Source organism: Epinephelus fuscoguttatus, linkage group LG20 (assembly GCF_011397635.1).
Source record: "Epinephelus fuscoguttatus linkage group LG20, E.fuscoguttatus.final_Chr_v1".
Classification (NCBI taxonomy): domain Eukaryota; kingdom Metazoa; phylum Chordata; class Actinopteri; order Perciformes; family Serranidae; genus Epinephelus; species Epinephelus fuscoguttatus.
The window spans coordinates 31,899,628-31,913,123 of record NC_064771.1 but is presented as its reverse complement, the minus strand read 5'-3'; the positions used below and the strand labels follow the sequence as shown (position 1 = coordinate 31,913,123).

At 37.9% G+C, this 13,496-nt stretch overlaps 1 protein-coding gene across 1 annotated transcript; it reads left to right on the top strand.

Annotated features, from left to right (window-relative positions):
* The first annotated feature begins 5,662 nt into the window (after nt 1-5,662).
* Nucleotides 5,663-12,362, top strand: LOC125881331 (zinc finger protein 260-like). The gene is made up of 3 exons (XM_049564443.1): nt 5,663-5,888; nt 8,128-8,319; nt 8,575-12,362. Exons 1-3 carry the CDS (start codon nt 5,780-5,782, stop codon nt 10,161-10,163), a joined length of 1,890 nt encoding a protein of 629 aa, XP_049420400.1. The 5' UTR covers nt 5,663-5,779; the 3' UTR covers nt 10,164-12,362.
* Nucleotides 12,363-13,496: the final 1,134 nt, after the last annotated feature.

The following is a 13,496-nucleotide window of genomic DNA, read 5'->3' as shown; positions in this document are numbered from 1 at the left end:
TCTGGCATTTTACACTGAAAAGCCTCCACAAAATAACATTTTAAGTCTTGTGTGTCATTTATCCTGGCTTCATATGAGCAGAGGAAATCTCTGCTAGCTGCTAGGCTAATTTATACAATGTAAAATGCCATAGGGTCGTGCTAATAACGTTAGCATGTTGTATTCGTTTGGAAAACGTGTTTAGTATAAGTCAGTTGTTTTGTCAGTGAACCTTGTGAGTTGTAACGGAGCCGAATTTTGTAACGTTACCTTTGTTAAATGTTGCTGTTGTCCCTGGCTTCATATGAGTAGAGGAAAAGTCTGCTAGCTGCTAGGCTAATTTATACAATGTAAAATGCCATAGGTGTGTGCTAATGACGTTAGCATGTTGTATTTGTGGGGAAAATGTGTCCAGATAAAGACAAGTGTTAGTCTGTGAATGCTGCGAGTTATAGTGAAGCTGATTTGTGTACTTGTGTTTGAAACTGTCTCTATTAAGCCATGTTTAATGTGTGTTTAATGTGTGTTTTGAATCAACTAAACTTTACAGGACTTCACAGAAACCTCTACCGCTGACCAGTGTTTTGGAGGTGTAACTGCAGAGTGACAGACACACCACCGCCTAAGTAAAAATGCTCACAACGGCGTAGGCCATGTGCGTAGGGTCTACACACAACCATAAATCCACTTAAAGATAGCATACACTGCTATACACCAGGGTACAAATAGCAATGTGTTGATATTTGCACTAGGGTGAAAATAAAATAAATAAAAGCTTTGTTTCCACTGAGGGAAATGGTTTCAGCCTACATGTCGTGGTTACGTTTCAAAGTAGGTGCACATCAAACTACCCGCAGTACACTTTGCATAGAGTTGTCGCACAAGTTTAATCCGGCCTTAATAACCTTTGTGACGTTTTTTGGGGACACACATTCTTCTTTCAGACTGTATTTCTAACCTGCCACAAAATGTATCCCCACTCTACAGTGCATTTCTTACTGCTTGTCAGTTTTAGGATTTCCTCGCTTATCTCATCTTAATCCATAATAATCATGGATGGATTGCAGAACGGGTCCACCCAGCACAGGCCCAGGGGCCCAGAGTGTCAGGGGCCCCTTCTGGCCTTCACCTGCAAAATGACACTCAAATTACCAACCACAAATAGAGCACAAAGTCTGTGCCTTGCTCCTGTGAAGGGGACATGGTGGAGCCTTTTGTATATCTGTGCCCAGGGGCCGACTGTCTGTTATAATAACGCATCATATCCTGATTATATTTTGTATTATTAATCTGAATCTGTAAAGCAACTGAAGCTGTCAAATGAATATAGTGGAGTAAAAAATCCAGTGTTTCCATCTAAAATGTGGAGTATAAATTTAAAGTAGCAGAAAATGGAAATACATCAAACTTAAGTAAATATACTTAGTTACTTTCCACCACTGCCTGTAAAAATAAACACTGGATAAACTAAATATTTGACCAAAAACACGCTAACCTCAGCAGTCCTTAGACCTCACACTGTTTACTGACACGGCACCTGCACGCACATTGATTATCTTAGTATCTTACCTTTCTTACTTAGTGACACATTTTTCTACCAGTCAGCAAGTGAAGCACGTTTATTCCAGAAATTCACATGTTCAGGTCCATAAAGAGAAAAATATAATTTTCCCAGAGTCAGATCGAGATATGAATCATTAACTCAGCACCAAAGCCCTGACCTTTGACCTCACATGCTGCAATGATACAGGTCCACACGTCATCAACTGTCTGAACATTCAATATTTGTCTGTTTTGATTGACACTGATTTTGGGAACAAAAAAGTGTGTCACCGTTGCTCAGTGTTGTGTCACAAGAACTGGGTCAAGACTTAACCTCAGAGTGAGTTCAGTATTTTTCAGCCTGGGTCCTGTTTTTAAATGTTTTTGTGTCCAAGTGACTGATGGGAACGACATATTGAGTACTGAGTCAGACATGTTGTCTTGTTTTTGACACTGTCAGGCAACATTATGGAAAGATCCCCGCACAGGTAGACCTTTATGTTAGAGAGTAAAATCCTTTGGTAACACTCTACTTGAAGGTATCTACATAGGAGTGACATGACACTGTCATAACTATGACATGACACAGTCATGAACCTGTCATGAACATTATGTACATGTCGTAAACGTTTATGACTGCTGTCATTAAGTGTCATTCGGTTTTTGTAATGACAAGTTGACATAGCTTGGGTTGTCTTGATTATGACAACTTGACATTAATCAAAGTAACGTTACCGGAAATTGTCTTTGTCATGACAAGATGACATTAAATTTGTTTGGGATGTCCTTATAATGACAAAGACAACTTCTGGTAATGTCACTTTGATCAATGTCAAGTTGTCATAATCAAGACAACCCAAACAATGTCAACTTGTCATGACAAAGACAATTTCTGGTAATGTCTCTTTGATTAATGTCAAGTTGTCATAATCAAGACAACCCAAACAATGTCAACTTGTCTAGCTAAGACAACTTCTGGTAATGTCTCTTTGATTAATGTCAAGTTGTCATAATCAAGACAACCCAAACAATGTCAACTTGTCATGACAAAGACAACTTCTGGTAATGTCTCTTTGATCAATGTCAAGTTGTCATAATCAAGACAAACCAGACAATGTCAACTTGTCATTGCTAAGACAATTTCTGGTAATGTCTCTTTGATTAATGTCAAGTTGTCATAATCAAGACAACCCAAACAATGTCAACTTGTCATGACAAAAACCCTTAAAAACACTTAATGTCAGCAGTCATAAACGTTTATGACATGTACATAATGTTCATGACAGGTTCATGACCGTGTCATGTCATAGTTATGACAGTGTCATGTCAACCTTATGTCGATACCTTCAAGTAAAGTGTTACCGATCCTTTTTATTCAACCAGAAACAGCCCTGAAATCTCCATCGCCAAACCAACCAGACTCCGTTTAAAAAAGCAGTAATTGTAGCGTGTATAGAGGCAGCATATCTTCACATCTAATCGGGTGAATTAAAGGGTTTATTTCAATCAAACCAAACTTGGTGATTGTTGGAACAGTGAAAAGATGAACCAAGATGGTTGTTGTGAGTTTTATTTTGTTTCTGTCGTCTTTGAATGAAGTGTGTCTGTTGATATTAAAATGACTGTTTATTCAAATGGAGTCTGGTGGGTTTGACAATGACGATTTCAAGGCTGTTTGTAGTTGAACAAAAGGGATCTTAAGAATACGAGACAGCTTTAAACAAACTAGGGATGCACGATATACATCAATTACATCAATAAATACATCAATTTTTCCCACACCTACTTCAGTGATCATCAAGTCTCTTCTGTCGTTGAATTAACATCATATTATACAAAGAAATGAATTAAACACTCTCTGTTTACAGTTCAGTTGAAGTGCTTATGCTGCAGCGTCATGAGTGTGTACACAGACTGCAGAGGTGAAACCCAGACATGTGACTCTCACCACACGTTGGTATTAATACCTGACCATGATGTCAGTGAACTTCTTTACAAACTACCAGAACAGTTTATAATAAGGCCCGACCCACAGTTCACTGGTTTATGTGACCTGCATGTAGGTGGCTGAGCCTTTACTTGTTTCCAGAGCTCGACCTTTTCACCTGTTAGTTTCACATGTAGCAGATTACAATGTTTAAAATCTTCTGGGTGTAAAAAGGTATTAAAATTACTCTCCCAAAAGACTGTGCAACTCTGCTCTGTGATCATACTGAAGGAAGGCAGTTATCAAGACGAGCCGAGGCCATGTTTTATTCTATAACACAACTTATGACAAGAAAACTCAGCCTGCTTTAACAGCAACCAGGGACAAATGTACACTGAATACATACTGCAAGAAAATACAACAATGAACCAATCAAGGATGGACTGCAGAGTAAAAGTACTACAAGTAAAAGTATTTATTTAGCAGCAGTAATCAGGTTTGTATCTTCTGCTTCTGAAGGCAAAGACAGCAGAGTACCAACTTTTTCTCAACAACTGTACTATATAATGTTTGAGGTACCTGCAGTGGTGGAAGAAGTATTGTACTTATTTCAGACATGTGGCAGCACCACAGTGTAGAAATACTACTTTACAAGTAAAAGTCCTGCATTAGATATTTTACTGGAATAAATGTAGCCTACAAAAGTTTTGGCATCATAATGTATTTAGTATTAAAAATAATAGTATTCTTTATGCAGGAGGCCCATTTCAGAATAATACACATTATATTATTTAATTATATGTCGAGTTGTATTAATTTGTTTATCACCTTAATATTGCAGCTGTTAAGGGACTGTATTTTATTTATCAGAGGAGAGAGGTGGCAGAGGAGTGACTGCTTTCTTTTTTTAATGTATTTATTTTTTACTTTGACCGTCCCGAAGCTGCAAATATTTTTCCTTGAGCCTCGCTGACTGACTACAATGAATGAAAATGCACAAACCTCCCTCCACTATTAATTGGAAATTAGAGTTTTAAAACTTACCCTTTAATGTTTGAAAGTTAAAAGTTAAAATACGAAATCATGGAGTTGAAAAAAGCCTGGGTAGTTTGTGCCATTGGCTTATTTTAGCATACTTTTAAATGAGACATAGAATGAAGTGATTTTGATGAAACGCGAATATTTCAAGCTGAGGTCATTTTTTTTCCGTCATGCATGATGTGTCCAAAGACTGTCAGAAATTTGAAAATCCAATGATGATTTCTGTTTTTGCAGTTTCTGGCTGTGTTGTTGTTGTATGCCCCTCCCCTAAACCAAAAAGAAAACAACAATAATAATAATAATAATAATAATAATAATGATAATAATAATAATAATAATAATAATAATAATAAGCCCCTTCCCAGTCCTTAATAAATTATTTGACATACCTCCGCCTTTTTAACCACTCCCTCTCCCCTCATAAATAACAAACAGTCCCTAAGGAGGGGCTAATTTCTCCAAAAATCTCCAACGTGACTTATACTATACCTATTATAAAATTTGCAGCTGGTAAAAGAGGACCTTTCAGTATGTCTCTTAGTTAAATTTTGCTTCTTTTATATTGCTATTTGTTTTGTACAATATACTTATCACACCGACTTGTGTTTTTTTTTTTTTACTGACACGTACTTATATATTGCTTTGGGTATTTTGTTTATTTTGGTTGATTTATTTTTATTTTTTTCTTTCTACTGATGCTTCCTGTTTTCACTGTCCCTCTGCTGCTGTAATGTTGCGAACATCTCTGCTGTGGGATGAATGGATGAAGGATTATCTACAGTCTTATTTTAATCCAAATCATAGTATCATAATTTATCTGCTAATTAATTATATCTGCAAAGCAACTTAAGTTCTCAAATAAATGTAGTTAAGCAGAATAAAACAAAAACAGCTACAATATTTGCCTACAAAATGTAGAACAAAATATGAGTAATAAAAAAAGCATACCATGAAATACTCAAGTAAAGAACAAGTATCTGAAAACTGTATCTAAATACAGTACTTGAGACCTAGTTACATTCCTCCATTGTGTATTTTTACTTAAATAAAGTATCTCCTTCCACCGCCCCCTCTGTTTCCCCCATGATATACCAGGTTGTAGTACCGTGTGTGACCAGCGGGTGGCGGTGTTTGACCATCAACAGAAACATTTATACGGTGCCGAAGAAGACGTCCCCGGAAGCTGTACTGCTCGCAGCTGAGTGTTTTTAGTTGTAGCCTGTTAAAGGTTTATTAAAATGTGTGTGTTGAGGCTGTGACACGGTGACAGGCTGAATTCAGACCGAGTCCATGATGTGTGACCTTGAGGAGGTGCGGAGGCGCGTGGAGGAGAGCCTGGCTGCTGCGGAGGAGGAGATACTCCGCTGTGTGGAGGAGGAGAAGCTGCTGCAAACATCAGGTCTGGTTGAACACACCTGCTTTAATCAGACAACACAGCACTACCTGCGCTCATCAGAGGAGTCAACACAGCCTGGTTTTATTCAGTTAATATAAAAGTGTATTATTCAGAGGACAGGCAGGTTGTTATCAGAGACATCATCTGTTACTCTGTGGTGGGAGAAGTACTCAGATACTTTACTGGAGTAAAAGTACCACAGTGTAAAAATACTCTGTTACAAGTAAAATCTGTGCCTTTAAAATAATACTTAGGCAAAAACAGAAAAGTTTTAACCTCAAAATGCACTGAAAATATGTAAAGTGAAGCACTCATAATGCAGAATGACTTATTTCAGATATAACAGATAATTGGATCATAATTATTGATGCATTAATATGTTCATCACTTTAATGTTGCAGCTGATAAAGGTGCAGCTTATTTTACTTACTTCAAGCTGGGTGACTTGTGAGTTTTACCAAAGGATCAATAAAGTATTTTATAAAATAATCCATAATAAAACATCATTAGGGTTGCAACGGTTGAAGGTATACCATGTTACTTAAATTAACAGTTATTGTACCACGTACATTTGCTTATCTGTGATATTGGGGAAAAAGGGAGACTTTTTTTTTTTTTTTTTTTTTACATGCGAACATTAAAAAATGGTTCAACTTTCAAATATAGAAATAAAACGTTTGTTTAACAAAAAATAACCCGCTTGTTTTCATTCCTTTAAGGCTCCTTCTGACTGATGATAGTAATATGTAAATGTTTTAATTCTGTGATACTGCGATATTTATATTTTGTATCATGAATCTTAATCTGTGGGAAATAAACGTAGTGAAGTTAAAAAGTACAGTACTTCCCTCTGACATGTGGTGGAGTCAGCAGAAATATAAGGCAGCATAATATAGAAATACCCAAGTAATGTACAAGTGCATGAAAATTGCAGTCAATACACTACATGACAGTTACTGCCACTGGGTACTCATACTTTATTATTTCTGTTTTATGCTACTTCAGACTTCTACTCTACTACATTTTGAATGCTGGACTTTAACCTGTAACAGAGTATTTTAATTGCTACTTTTATTTAAAGTAAAACTAGTCCATGCCCATTATGTACAGCATACCATACCATGACTTAGTCATACCAAACATTAGAAATAAAACCAAAACATTGGTCCACAGGGGGAGCCACAGCGATCGGTCGCATTTTAGCCATTTTTAAGCATTTTTCTGTTGTTATAGCGCCACCCAGTTGCCAATTAGAGTTAAATTTCTCCAGTCACCTTGAGGCATCCTGTTCTACATATCTACCAAGTTTAGTAAAAATCCATATGGCGGTTAGGCCTAGATAAGAAATGAGCTCTCTAGCGCCCCCATTTTGTTTGATGGGGTCAATAATGGAGGGGTCCCCTCAGATTATGTGTGGTCATATGCCTACAAAGTTGCGTGGTGATGGGTGAAACCCTTGAGATGTTCTACACCTTTATGTGATGAGCCACGCCCTCCGCAATATTCATTGCCTTATAGAAGCTCAGTTTTAGGAAGTTTTCCAACTTTTGCCAAGAGGGAACTTTAGATATTGCTCCCTAGATTATGTTCACCCAGTTTCATGCAGATCGCTCAAACTTCCTAGGAAGAGATCCATTTGAAGTGTTTTTCAAAAAATTCAAAATGGCAGAAAATCTATATAAGCGGAAGTTATGGGTTCTTGAGGCAAATGTGTTCCTCATGAGGAGAGGCATCTCTGTGCAAAGTTTCATGTCTCTACGACATACGGGGCATGAGATATGCCCATTCAAAGTTTGCAATTTCAGTCGGTTGCTATAGCGCCCCCCTTTGGCCAATTGATGTAATATTGCTTCATTGGCATCCTCCCATGACCCTCTACCACTGTGCCAAATTTCACATGGATTGACCAAGTCAGTGAGGAGAAAAATGTGGAACAGACACACAGTTTTCTTCATTATATAGTCAGATAAGATGTAATTCTTCCACCACTGCTCACAAAGAAACAAACGTTTTAGAAACATTATTTAGTAACTCAGTTACATGAACCGCTTTGAAAACGTTGACAGGAAATGGTATTGTTTATATCATTATTATTTTAATAAAAAAACAGGGTTAAAGATGCTTTCTGCACCCACACTAAAAATGTTTTTGAGTGACAGGACAAAGTGTAAATGACTTGTGCTGTTTGGAGCAGAATAAGACAACATGAAAGTCTGATATTTTCCTCTCTATCTTCGTCCAGATGTTTCAGCTGAGCAGCAGAAGGCAGCTGTTCACAAGCGTCTGTCGGCGGTTGCTGACGAGATCTTCAGGATCTTGGAGAGAATGATCCGAGAATACGAGGCAGAAGTGTCCAGCTCCCACGAGGAGATCCAACGTCAACGGCAACTGCTGGACGTCATGTCGAAGACGGAGACAAATGTTCACAGATCAGGTGCGTTAGACATCGAGACAAGAATGATTTTCTTTTCTTTTACAGGTGTCATTGATTTAGTTTGCTGCTGGTGTCATTTAATTTGTCATCATTTAATAAATTATTAGGTGAAAGTGAAATTGATGAAAGTGTCATCGTCATTTAGTAACTTAAGTTTAATTCCCAAATTTATCAGTGTAATATTAAACGTGGTCAGATATCGTGGTGCAGTTTCATCATTTCCGTGCTGACTTGTCTCTACGATCTTCCCCTCAGACAGACGGACACTCTCTGGGTCGGACTGTGAAATGGACGTTTCCTCTGAGCAGAGCAGGAGCTGCAGTCAGGTCCAGAAAACGTCAAACCTGCCGCAGACCAAAGACGCGTCCACAGAGACGGACTGTGAGTTGATCCATGGTAAGGCCTCACATCTTCACCAGACACAAAGAGCAGAGAGGGGCACCTCCACTGTGACGGAAACGCTGCCACCTAGAGACCACAGTCTCTCATCAAACAATTCAGAAGCTGCGAGTGAAGATGATGACAGTGACGATGAACATCTGAAATCAAACAAAAGAAAAACATTTCGTAGTCAGAGGGAGGAGTGTTGCAGAATGTGTGGAAGGTCTTTCCCAAAAAGTGTCGCAGGGAGGAAAATAAAAAAGCAGGACAAGAAAGTTCCTGCAACAAACAGAAGCCTGACGGCGGGGCAGAGCTGCTGCAGAGTGTGCGGGAAGTTTTTCCAGTACAAACGATCTTTTCTGAAACACGTGCTCACTCATGAACAAAGCTCAGATCTGTGCGGAGCCTGCGGGAAACACCTGGGCTCCGACGAGAGCTTGGCGGCGCATTTACAAACCCACAATGAAGAAAACAGCTGCAGGGACCAGACGGAGGACAGACAGTCGGAGGCTGAGGGCTCTGACGCTGAGAGTAAAGTGGACAGTGATGAGGAGTGGAGGGACAGCGAGGGAAGTGACGGTGACGATGGAGACAGCGAGAAAGAAGAGAGCAAAGACGGACCAAAGTCAAAATCAAAAGGATCAAACAAACCTAAAGGACCTAAAAATAATGACAACAAAGATTTATCAAATCTGAAATACCGCTGTAAAGTCTGCGCCAAGTCTTTCTGCTACAGAGCCTCGTTTCTGAAGCACGTGTTAGAGGACGAGCGGGATACAGATCTTTGTGGCGTGTGCGGGAAACGTTTTGAGTCTGAGGACAGCTTGAGGCTTCACCTGCAAACTTACATCCGGACGAACGACTGCGAGGTCTGCGGCAAACACTTCGAGGCCCACAAACAGCTGGAGATGCACATGAGGACGCACACGGGAGAGAAGCCGTACATCTGCACCGTCTGCGGCAAGGCCTTCGCCCAGAACGGAAACCTGATGGGTCACATGAGGGTTCACACGGGGGAGCGGCCGTACGTCTGCAGCGTGTGCGGCCAGAGCTTCGGCTTCAAAGAATACATGACCGCTCACATGAGGATCCACACGGGCGAGAAGCCGTTCCTCTGCAGCGTCTGCGGGAAAGGCTTCAGGCAGCGGGGTACTCTGAAGACACACATGATGATCCACACGGGGGAGTCCACGCACCGCTGCAGCGTGTGCGACAAGAAGTTCTACAAGAGCGGAGCGCTGAAGATCCACATGAGGTCGCACACGGGGGAGAAGCCGTATCTGTGCAACGTTTGTGGGAAAAGCTTCACGGCGAGCGGCTCGCTGACGAAACACATGGGCGTCCACGAGGGGGAGCGGACGCACAGCTGCAGCGTGTGCGGGACAGGGTTCGTGAGGAGGGAGGACCTGAACAGACACGTTCAGACTCACGAGGTCGAGTCCACACAGCTGACGAGTCTTTAATGCCTGTTAAAGGAATATTTCAACATTTTAGGCTGTACGCTGATTTGCTTTCTTTCCAAGAGAAGGATCAGGCAAATAATTTATTGACAGAAAATTTATGACCAATTGTTTGTCATTTTTCAAGCAAACGCCAAACCCTGCCCAATTTACTGTTGCTGTTTTACTGTCTTATCTAAAAGTTAATTGATGATTTGTGGGATTATGGACTGTTGATCAGACCCGATCAGACTGGGCTTCAGAAAATTGGCATTTCGCGTCTTTTTTTGTTGTTGACATTCGTCACATAGGACTGGGCGAAATGGACAGCTTCAGCATCTCAGCATTTACAGCCTTAAGGGTGATACTTAAGGAGAAAACGTAAGATGTTTTGTGCAACCGGTCCCAGAATTTTTGGGGTGAAATGTCCCTTTAACATTCAACACTGTATTGTTGAGGGCAAATTCTGGACACTTAGAGATTTATGATCTCATTAAGGCTCTTTCCAGGTTGAACAAAGTTGTCAGCATAATATACATTTTATAAAGCAAACAGCCATTTTATTAAGAAAATAATTAGCAGATCAGTCGATGACAGAAATAATTGTTGATATAATGTTGTGTGTGTATTAAATATGGAGCTGGGTTTAGGACGTGGTTAACCTATCTTAGCATGAAGACTGAAAGCAGCTGTCTAAAGTTGAAGAATACCTTGAAATCTACTTTTAGGAAAGAAAGCAGATATTTTCCTGAATGTGAAGCTATTCCTTTAAGTGGCACTTTATAACATTTTACGCCTCAAAAGGAAAAATCCTGACATGTTGGTTTGACATGTATTTTTACTTGTTATATTCATATGGTTTTGCATGTTTTCTGTAAAAAAAAAAAGGTTTAGAAACATCACTTTTAAAAATTAAGAAAAAATAAATCTTTGTACTGTTACAGTCAATACTGTGCTGACTCACACAACCAGAACAAGTCTCTGTGCCTTTTTAAGATTTTTGGCACACTCAGTGAACCCTAAGATCTTATTAAATCAGAATGTTTTGATACTTGTGGCATTTTTAATGCAACTTTTTTGTAGAACTTGGTTCATTAAAAACAGGTAGTTGAGATACTTTTTTGAAGCTTGATGTGTTTTAAATGTTTGTCATTGTACAATGTGGGCATCAAACAAAAAAAGAGTCTTCCTTTTTTTGCGTTGTTGAGGATGAACATTTGTACAAGTAAACTGATTTTCTGAATCTTTTTATATAGAAAATTCCAAAATTATTTATTATAATTTGTATAGTGACATTCAAAAAGCAATTATATTGCCAAATTTGGAAGGAAAAAAAGGACACAATATCCACAATTTGATGCAGATCTAAAACATTATAAGGTGGGATAATTCTGACCTGGCAAGTGTTAGATTTAATTGCATAGTTTGCAAAAATATGTGCCAACTAAGTCCAAATTTAATTAAAGAAAGATAAAGGGAACTCCTTTTTAAGGGAATCTGTTGAGAACACTGTCACCTCTCTTATTTCTGCAGCTGCCTGTTATCTATCGATTTTTGTTTGTTTGTTTGTTTGTTTGTTTTTTCAATTTTTGCTCGTGTTACTTTGATAACTGCTTTTAACTCTTGTTTTAACTTATTTTTTTTTTCTTTTCTTGCTGTTGTAGCACTTTGAGATTTTTCCTTAAATATAAAGTGTGTTACAAATAAAATTTATTATTATTATTATTATTATTATTATTATTTAAACTCCTGTGATATAAGTCTGGACTTGACACCATGTTATTGATATTTAGACCAAAATGACACAAATAAACACAAAGAAATATTAAAAGCTTTAACAATATTTGAGTATATCAGGCTGGGATTTTTCTACAAAGATGTAGCATTTAATGATATGTGCTGTAGATCATATAAAACATATGCCTGTTTTATGTTTTTGATAGACAAAACCCATGCATGTTTCTTAGTCTGATCACCGACTAAAATTCTTACATTCGCCAAGATTCGTTTATTTTATTTTTTTTTTTAATAGTTTGTCTTAATGGAGAGATTTTACAAAATGTTTTGTTTCAAGCCAATGTTTTAATTGTTTCTCTTTATTTAAAGTTTATATGAAACTGCTTTTTAAAATTCACAGTTAAGACTTTGGTTATGTTCATTTCACAATTTCTTTTTCAACGTCTCATAAAATGGTGCTACCCTGTTTTAAATCATCAATAAATGCAGGAAATGTCACATTTTGTTCTTGACTGATTATTGCGAACATTGTTTTGAAGAAGCAGCCTCAGGCCAATGCCTTGAGATCTTTAAAAACAATAAAATCGTAATATAATAAAAAAAAATTTGATTATATTTATGGACATTTTAGCCGTTATTTCCCTGCTAATGATCTTTTGATTTTTATCCTGAACTGTGATGCAATTTGTAACCTTTGTTTGAATATGAGCACTATAACTTAAACATTAATATTCTGTCTTAAGAAGACCTGGTATAGTATATCATAAAAAAGTCCAAACGAAATGCCACAACTGCATTCATCGAAAAAGTCATAGTACACTATGCCACAATAAAGATAATGAAAAAGGACATAGAATTGTATCCCCATCTCAATGTCATTGAGAATGTCATAGTATAATCTGCCACAAAAATATCATAAAAAGAGTCGTTGTATAGTTTATCATATAATGTGAAAATAAATATCATACTATAGTATGTCAATAAAAATGGCCTAAAAACGTCATAGTATAGTATGGCACTCGAAATGTCATAAAAATGTCATAGTATAGTATGGCACTTGGTTTGGCATAAAAACGTCATAGTATAGTATGGCACTTGGTTTGGCATAAAAACGTCATAGTATAGTATGGCACTCGAAATGTCATAAAAACGTCATAGTATAGTATGGCGCTCGAAATGTCCTAAAAATGTCATAGTATAGTATGGCACTTGAAATGTCATAGAAACGTCATTGCATAGAATGGCACTCGAAATGTCATAAAAACGTCATAGTATAGTATGGCGCTCAAAATGTCCTAAAAATGTCATAGTATAGTATGGCGCTCGAATTGGCATAAAAACATCATAGTATAATATGGCGCTCGAAATGTCCTAAAAATGTCATAGTATAGTATGGCACTTGAAATGTCATAAAAATGTGATAGTATAGTATGGCACTTGAATTGGCATAAAAACATCATAGTATAGTATGGCACTCAAAATGTCATAGAAACGTCATAGTATAGTATGGCGCTCGAATTGGCATAAAAACATAGTATAATATGGCACTCGAAATGTCATAAAAACGTCAGAGTATAGTATGGCACTTGAAATGTCATAAAAACGTTATAGTATGGCGCT

Excerpts from the sequence above, each read along its gene's own strand:
- LOC125881331 (XM_049564443.1), top strand. The coding sequence starts at position 5,780 with ATGATGTGTGACCTTGAGGAGGTGCGGAGGCGCGTGGAGGAGAGCCTG. Across the intron at positions 5,889-8,127 it reads GAAGCTGCTGCAAACATCAG|ATGTTTCAGCTGAGCAGCAG; the intron begins GTCTGGTTGAAC and ends ATCTTCGTCCAG. Across the intron at positions 8,320-8,574 it reads GACAAATGTTCACAGATCAG|ACAGACGGACACTCTCTGGG; the intron begins GTGCGTTAGACA and ends TCTTCCCCTCAG.